General features: G+C 66.6%; 1 protein-coding gene across 1 annotated transcript in view; it reads left to right on the top strand.

The window, feature by feature from the left end:
- CRTAC1 (cartilage acidic protein 1) overlaps positions 1-5436 on the top strand; it is a 7117-nt gene extending 1681 nt beyond the window's left edge. Inside the window, exons 3-13 of the mRNA XM_009323307.1 lie at positions 491-647; positions 1268-1402; positions 1702-1847; positions 2038-2174; positions 2848-2930; positions 3473-3573; positions 3658-3826; positions 4316-4461; positions 4585-4627; positions 4998-5057; positions 5324-5436. Coding sequence (XP_009321582.1) covers positions 491-647; positions 1268-1402; positions 1702-1847; positions 2038-2174; positions 2848-2930; positions 3473-3573; positions 3658-3826; positions 4316-4461; positions 4585-4627; positions 4998-5057; positions 5324-5436 — 1290 coding nt within the window. The remainder of the gene's footprint in view (positions 1-490; positions 648-1267; positions 1403-1701; positions 1848-2037; positions 2175-2847; positions 2931-3472; positions 3574-3657; positions 3827-4315; positions 4462-4584; positions 4628-4997; positions 5058-5323) is intronic.
- Positions 5437-8550: the final 3114 nt, after the last annotated feature.

The raw sequence follows: 8550 nt of genomic DNA, 5'->3' as shown, positions 1-8550 counted from the left end.
CCTTGGCCGGCCGGTGCGGGCAGCCCCCCCAGCCGTGGGGACTGCGGGTGCCTGTCCACACGGTTGCCGCCAGCTGATAAACGTGCCTGTCGAGGTGATTTATGTTCCTGTCACCTGCTCTTTCTTCTTCCTCCTCCCCCAGTGGTTTTTTTCCAATTGTTTTTCCTTAATTCGGGTCCAGCTGCTGCATGGGACAAGGGAGGCGGTGGGGATGGGGAGGACCTGGCACACCGGGGGTGCTGGGGGGACAGGGTGCCCTGTGCCAGCACCCTGAGCCTGGGGACCGCAGAGGTCCTGGAAGCAATGGGGTACATCCCCACTCCTAGGGTGCTTTTCACCATGGGCTTTGCAGAGCTCTTGCTCAGCACATGGTAGTGGTGCCTGGTCCCATGGAGCCATGAGAGCATCCAGCCCCATGGCAGGGATCCCATGGTCCCTGTGGAGTTGGGTTTTGCGTGGGTGGGTGCTGAGGAGGTGCCGCCGGCCGCAGGGCTCCGGCAGGTACTCCATCTACATCGCCAACTACGCCAGCGGCAACGTGGGCCCCCACGCCCTGATCGAGATGGACGTGGCTGCCAGTGACCCTGCCCGCGGTGTCGTGGTGCTGGTGGACGTGGCTGCCCAGGCTGGTGTCAGCAAGTACACAGGTACCCAGCTGCTGCGGCCCCGTGGAGGGGACGGGGTGCTGCTGGGCACGGTGAGCGTGGGACCCCACTGCAGGCAGGGCAGCGCAGGCAGTGGCCCGTGCCATGCGTTAGGCTGCCTGACTGCCCCATCTAGTGGCAGCCCCACAGGCCGTGGAAGGGACCAGGGCCACGGGATGCTCGCCTAGGATCCCCCTGCCCACCATCACCCTGCCCAGCAGTCAGGCTGGTCCCTCTGGAGCCCACAGCATCCGCAGGGCTGGCAGCATGGCACGGGAACGTGGGCACACGAGCAGGGCAGTGGAGAATGTACCAGTCTGCACCCCACGCTGTCCCACCACCATGGGGTCAGCTGTTGTGCCCTGTCTCCCCAGCAGTAAATCGTCACTAATTAGGAGTACTGTCACCATGGTAATGGCAGTGATTAGGGTTGGGAGTGACACAAGCAGCTGCCAGGCCCAATTAGCTCCTGATGAGAGGGACTGAAGGAGGGAGGTGGGTGAGGAGGGTATGCCGGGGGTCCTGGGAGCACTGGGTGGGCAGCACTGAGGGGGTGTTGGGGGTGTGAACCCCCCTGGGGAAGGGTGCTGGCTGCCCTCTCACCCCTGGGCTGCTGTCCCCAGGGGGCCGTGGGGTGGCCGTGGGCCCCATCCTGAGCGACAGTGCCTCTGACATATTCTGCGGTAATGAGAACAGCCCCAACTTCCTCTTCCACAACCGGGGGGACGGGACATACCAGGACGTGGCAGCTGCTGTGGGTGAGTAGGGGGAGCAGAAGGGAGGACCCAGGTCGGGGACCCCAGGACAGGGCTGGCTCCACCTGCCCCTGCCTGCCTGGGCAGACTGAGCTCAGAGTGGAGGGACAGCCCTGGGGACCCAGAGCCCCACTGACTGCAGGGGGTGGCCAAAGTGCACTGGGGCATCCGTCAGCGCAGGGATGCAGCCCTGTGTGGGGAGGACCAGTCTGGGGACTGCGGGGCACATACTGGGAGGCATCCCAGGGAGACAGAGGCAGGGAGGGGGTCCTGTCTCCCCCCGTCCCCTTGCGGCCCCCCAGGGCTGGATGACCCCTACCAGCACGGACGTGGCGTGGCGCTGGCTGACTTCAACCGCGATGGCCGGGTGGACATTGTCTACGGCAACTGGAATGGGCCGCACCGCCTCTACTTGCAGACCGGGGCCCCTGGGCGCATCCGATTCCGGGTGAGGGCTGGGGCCAGGACCCTGACACTGCCAGCTTTGCTGCCGAGCCTCCTTGGCTGGAGGGCCTGGCTTCACCCTTATGTGGCTTTCAGCCTCAATTCCCAGCGGGGAGGGGAGCCAAAGCACCACAGCGGGACCCGGTGTCCTGCTCCCTGTGCTCCTTTTCACCCCATGCCCGTCCCTTGTGCAGGACATCGCCACCCCCAAGTTCTCCATGCCGTCCCCCGTCCGCACTGTCATCGCAGCAGATTTCGACAACGACCAGGAGCTGGAGGTTTTCTTCAACAACATCGCCTACCGTGGCTCCTCTGCCAACCACCTCTTCCGGTACCAGCCCTGCGGGTACCGGGGGGGCCGAGCAGCCCTCGTGGCACAGCCAGGCTCACAGGGCTCCTCTCCAGCAGTGCCACTGCTCAGGCTCGGCTAATAAAAGGCACCGTGACTGAGCCCTTCCCGGTGTCATTACCAGCCGCTGCGATCATGCCTGCAGCAGCCCCTGGGGTCCCCAGCACCACTGATTAGCAGCTGCGCGGAAGCTTGTTTGTGGCTCCTGTTAATTGTGGGGATCAATTCCTTGTTACCGCTGCGTGGCACCTCCTCACCCAGCATGCAGGGTGGTGGGAGCAGGTTGTCTGCCTGGTGCCAGCACCCGTGGGTTGATGTGGGGCAGTGGCGTGGTGGGGAGCCCCTGGGGGGGGAGGGTCTCCAGTCCCAGAGTGATGCAGCAGTGTTCAGAGATGGCACTGCTGCTCCGCAGTTCAGACTCACAAGAGCCAGGCTCTCATGACATCCCTGTTGCCCCTCCATGGAGCGGGGATGTGAGGTCCAACAGGCAGGGCCCAGTCCTGTCCACCATCCACCCTGCAAAGCCACCAGCATCACCCCTGGCTGCCACCAGCACTGTCACCTCTCTGCCAGGCTGCTCGGGGGGGATAGGCACTTCCCAGGAGCTGCCAGAGGCCGCAGAGGCTGGCACTAATGCCCTGTCTGTGCTCGGCAGGCTCATCCGCAGGGAGAACTCAGACCCCATCGTGGAAGAGCTGAATCCAGGGGATGCACTGGAGCCTGAGGAACGGGGCACAGGTGAGTTTCCCCCAGTCCTGGCAGGGGTGGCCCATGCTGGGGGTGTGCCACAGCACTGCCTGGCACCCTCTGTGCCTGGGGATGCCACATGCCTGGCTTGGTCACCTGCCTGCTCCCCACCAGCTCACTGGAGCCCCCATCACCCAGGAGCGGCCCCATGCTTTCTCTCTCTACCTGTACCTAGCTAAGGGTACCATCTCCAGTTGTTGCCCAGGGCTTCACTCTTGGGGGGCGCCTTCCTGGGTGCCCGCTGTTCAAAGCCAACCTCTGCATTTGGGAGGGGGGCAGGCAGCCTCCTATGTCGCACAGGCCCCCAGGCACTGCCTGTCCCCTCCACTGCCCGGGGAGCTGACCCACCTGACCGCAGGGTGCCAGCCATACAGGGACCCTTACTCCTGCACTGGGGTCACCCCATCTTCCCTATTGCCCCTGCATTGCCGGGAGTGCTGCTGCCAGCTGTGGGAGCGCACACCGGCAGCAGGGTGTAGTACTGGGTAGACGGGGGGCCGGGCCCCAGGCATAATCTGATTCTGTCCTTGCAGGAGGTGCAGTGACAGATTTTGATGGCGATGGAATGCTGGACCTGATCCTGTCCCACGGCGAGTCCATGGCACAGCCAATCTCCATCTTCAAGGGCACCCAGGTGAGTCAAGCAGGGGGTCCTCGTGTTGTCCCCATCTCTTTCGCCTCTCCCAGCTCAGTCTCAGTGCTCCCTCCTGCCTCGCAGGGTGCCGGCAACAACTGGCTGCGCGTCATCCCCCGCACCCGCTTTGGGGCCTTTGCACGGGGAGCCAAAGTGGTGCTCTTCACGCGGCGTAGCGGGGCCCACCTGCGTATCATCGACGGTGGATCGGGGTACCTCTGTGAGATGGAGCCTGTGGCGCACTTTGGACTGGGTGAGCCGGGGGGCAAGGGGCTGCCTCCAACCCCCAGCCCTCCCTGGCACCCCCCTGGGCAGGGGTCACCTCTGCTGCCCCAGCACCCTGCAGCACAGTAGTCATCCATGTCCATCTCCCTGGGCATGGTAGGCTCCAGGGGAGGCTGTGGGCAGGGTGCCCAGCTACTGCAGCCCTGCTGCAAGGAGCAGCTCTCCCCTTCTCCACCCCTTGCCTGCTGCTTTGCCCAGGAACCAGGGCTTTCCCTGCCCATTAACACTCCCCTGGCTCAGCACAGCTGGCAGCTGTGCCTGCAGGGGTGTCCCTGCCCCCTGGCAGGGCATCCCATCATCTCCATGTGCACCCCTCATGCTGCATCCCTGTGCATGGGCTGTCAGCACAGGCACCTGGGGCCCGGCTCGGGGAGTAAGGGGAGGTTTTGTCCCTCCATCCCTACCATCCCCCTGCCTGCCCCAGAGACCCCCCCTTTGACAGGCTGTGTGCCTGCAGGGCATGACAAAGCCAGCAGCCTGGAGGTGACCTGGCCCGATGGCCGCGTCGTGGCACGAGCCGTGGCCAGCAGCGAGACCAACTCCGTCCTGGAGGTCCCCTACCCTCTGGATGCAGAGGAGCCACTCGTGCCTGCCCTGCTGGAGGTGAGGGCCAGGTGTGGGTGCAGGGCGGGAGGCAGGAAAGAGCGGCTGAGCTCTGCTGGCTCGGTGGCTACCCAGGGCTGATTCCTCCCCATCCCGTCGGTCTCTGCTTCTCCCCAAATGCAGTGCGGGCAGGGATTCTCCCAGCACGAGAATGGACGCTGTGTAGGTGAGTGGCTGCTGGGGACACAGGCCAGCCTGCAGCTGGGATACTGCAGCACGGCCCCGAGGGGGGCATAAGGGCAGCACCCTGCTACAGGGAGGTGGCAGCCAGGGAGGTGGCTGGGCATGCAGGCAGGGCTGCCGTGTGGCTCAATGCAGGGTACAAGCTGTCTGCCTGGCATGTGGCCTGGGAATGGGGCCAGCAGCACAGCTCTAGAAGGGGACTGTGGTGTCACGGGGAGGGTGGAGAGTGCTGTGCTGGGGGCAGGAGGCATGGCTGGCATGTGGCAGGCATTGTGCTAGAGCCACAAGCAATGGAGGGGCAGCAGGGATGCGGTAAGGTGGCCTTGGCTGTGCCATGAGCCTCCTGGGCAGAGGCATAGCTTCTGTGTGGCTACCTCTGGGGGGGAGCAACGAGGATGGCACAGCTTGTGTGGGTGAGTGATGGCTGGGGCGCCCTGACCCCATGCCACCACAGCCTGGCCAAGCCAGTGGGCAGCAGCCCCAGAGCACCACCTTGGGATGCTGTTGCACCCCTGCCAAAGGCCTGGCTGCATCCTGTAACCTTCCAGGTGGCTGCCCAGCCACCTGCACCCTAGCTCTATATCTCTTCATCCTCTGCCTCCTGCTGAGCTGCCACTGACTCCCCTTCTCTCTTTCTTTCTCTTTTTCTCTCTTGCTCCTTCTCTCCTTCTATGTGCAGCTCAAGTGGCCTTTTTTGGGGGATACCCCTCTGCCGGGAGCTGGCCTGGGCCCCTCCGCCGTGCCCTCCTCCCTCTAGTTCTCGGACTCTGCCTTTGCCTCTATGCACTTTAATCCCTGCCTGTAACACGCCAGAGCAGCCTTGGCGGAAGGACTGGCCGGCCTCTGCCTGTCTCTTTCTCTCTCTCTTTCTCTCCATGTTGAACCACCCTGGAAGTGCTGGCTGTGCCCTACCAGGGTGGCCTGCAAGTGGGACAGGCATGGAGCCTGGCTGCCCCTTGAACCGTGTCTGGGAAAGCAGCCCCGGGGCAGCACCCCTTGACCGGCACCTCCCCACCCCAGTGCTGCTCCTGCCATGCCGGCGCCTCCCGGGCAGTCGCTTGCTCCGTCGCCTTGATACCGTACCATGTGCCTGCTGGTTTGGCCTGCGACGTGTGTGCTTTGCCTGCCCCCTCTTCGGTGGCGGGGACCTCCCTCCCCAGCCCTGCGGGGGAAGGACCCTCCTGGTCTGTTTTTTAATGTATTGACCCCACTGTTTGGAGTCGGACCCTGCTCAGTCTTCCAGCCCCTCTCCTGGAGAATCCCTCCCAATAAACTATATGCTGTGTATTAGCCCCGCCTGCTGAGCTGGGCAGGGCAGGGCTGTGCCGATGCTCCTGCCCACCCTGTCCTGGGGCTGCATGGGGAGGGTGCTTGGGAGTGGGGATCACCCCCAGCTCTCCCGGCCCCAGGGTCAGGAGCTGGCTGGAGGGGGCACGGTGGCCCTGGGCAGCTCTGCCCCTGCCCCTCCCTGCTCCCAGCCCTGGGAGCACAGCCAGATGTGCAGAATTGGAAGGGATGGCGTGCAGCAGGCAGCGCTGCCCACACAGCAGCAACAGGGCCGTGTTGCCTTCCTGCCGCGTGCTGTAACCCTGTGCCACTCTCTTCCCCACCACCAGACATCGACGAGTGTGCCCAGGGCTTGCACAACTGCAGCCAGCTCTGCACCAATACCCCTGGGGCACACGCCTGCCGCTGCCGCCTGGGCTTCCGCCCCCTTGATCCCGCTGCCAGCCAGTGCCTGGGTGAGTACCTGCAGGCAGCGGGGCTGGCAGCCCACGGTGCCCACCCGCCTGCCGCTGCCGCCTGGGCTTCCGCCCCCTTGATCCCGCTGCCAGCCAGTGCCTGGGTGAGTACCTGCAGGCAGCGGGGCTGGCAGCCCACGGTGCCCACCCGCCTGCCGCTGCCGCCTGGGCTTCCGCCCCCTTGATCCCGCTGCCAGCCAGTGCCTGGGTGAGTACCTGCAGGCAGCGGGGCTGGCAGCCCACGGTGCCCACCCGCCTGCCGCTGCCGCCTGGGCTTCCGCCCCCTTGATCCCGCTGCCAGCCAGTGCCTGGGTGAGTACCTGCAGGCAGCGGGGCTGGCAGCCCACGGTGCCCACCCGCCTGCCGCTGCCGCCTGGGCTTCCGCCCCCTTGATCCCGCTGCCAGCCAGTGCCTGGGTGAGTACCTGCAGGCAGCGGGGCTGGCAGCCCACGGTGCCCACCCGCCTGCCGCTGCCGCCTGGGCTTCCGCCCCCTTGATCCCGCTGCCAGCCAGTGCCTGGGTGAGTACCTGCAGGCAGCGGGGCTGGCAGCCCACGGTGCCCACCCGCCTGCCGCTGCCGCCTGGGCTTCCGCCCCCTTGATCCCGCTGCCAGCCAGTGCCTGGGTGAGTACCTGCAGGCAGCGGGGCTGGCAGCCCACGGTGCCCACCCGCCTGCCGCTGCCGCCTGGGCTTCCGCCCCCTTGATCCCGCTGCCAGCCAGTGCCTGGGTGAGTACCTGCAGGCAGCGGGGCTGGCAGCCCACGGTGCCCACCCGCCTGCCGCTGCCGCCTGGGCTTCCGCCCCCTTGATCCCGCTGCCAGCCAGTGCCTGGGTGAGTACCTGCAGGCAGCGGGGCTGGCAGCCCACGGTGCCCACCCGCCTGCCGCTGCCGCCTGGGCTTCCGCCCCCTTGATCCCGCTGCCAGCCAGTGCCTGGGTGAGTACCTGCAGGCAGCGGGGCTGGCAGCCCACGGTGCCCACCCGCCTGCCGCTGCCGCCTGGGCTTCCGCCCCCTTGATCCCGCTGCCAGCCAGTGCCTGGGTGAGTACCTGCAGGCAGCGGGGCTGGCAGCCCACGGTGCCCACCCGCCTGCCGCTGCCGCCTGGGCTTCCGCCCCCTTGATCCCGCTGCCAGCCAGTGCCTGGGTGAGTACCTGCAGGCAGCGGGGCTGGCAGCCCACGGTGCCCACCCGCCTGCCGCTGCCGCCTGGGCTTCCGCCCCCTTGATCCCGCTGCCAGCCAGTGCCTGGGTGAGTACCTGCAGGCAGCGGGGCTGGCAGCCCACGGTGCCCACCCGCCTGCCGCTGCCGCCTGGGCTTCCGCCCCCTTGATCCCGCTGCCAGCCAGTGCCTGGGTGAGTACCTGCAGGCAGCGGGGCTGGCAGCCCACGGTGCCCACCCGCCTGCCGCTGCCGCCTGGGCTTCCGCCCCCTTGATCCCGCTGCCAGCCAGTGCCTGGGTGAGTACCTGCAGGCAGCGGGGCTGGCAGCCCACGGTGCCCACCCGCCTGCCGCTGCCGCCTGGGCTTCCGCCCCCTTGATCCCGCTGCCAGCCAGTGCCTGGGTGAGTACCTGCAGGCAGCGGGGCTGGCAGCCCACGGTGCCCACCCGCCTGCCGCTGCCGCCTGGGCTTCCGCCCCCTTGATCCCGCTGCCAGCCAGTGCCTGGGTGAGTACCTGCAGGCAGCGGGGCTGGCAGCCCACGGTGCCCACCCGCCTGCCGCTGCCAGGCGCAGCCGTGCTGCCCTGGGAGCCAGGACACTGTTTTCTGGGGTGCCCTGTTGTGCTCACAGCCCTGGTCCCGGCCAACCCAAAACACGGGGGGCAGGATGGACAGACTGTGGCTGTGCAGGAGTTGATGGAGTGAGGAGGCATCTGCCACCTGACAGCCTTGAGGACAAGCGGTGGCAGGACCACAGCTGCGTGGCTGCAGGCATTGGAGATGCCTTTGTGTCCCAGCTTCACCCAGACCCAGAGCTGCACCGCCCCATGCCCCCTCCATCCCCTGCCCTGCCAGATGAGCCCCGTACCCTTGGCGCAGCTCTGACCCTTTCCCCTTCTTTTCCAGATGTAGATGAGTGCCAGGCACAGCCTGGCCCCTGTGACCATATCTGCCACAACAGTCACGGCTCCTTCCCCTGCCACTGCCACCATGGCTTCTTCCCGGGG

This window comes from Pygoscelis adeliae, unplaced genomic scaffold (genome assembly GCF_000699105.1).
Source record: "Pygoscelis adeliae isolate BGI_AS28 unplaced genomic scaffold, ASM69910v1 Scaffold294, whole genome shotgun sequence".
Lineage (NCBI taxonomy): Eukaryota > Metazoa > Chordata > Aves > Sphenisciformes > Spheniscidae > Pygoscelis > Pygoscelis adeliae.
Note: the sequence above shows the minus strand (reverse complement) of the source record. Positions and strands in the feature narration are given on the sequence as shown.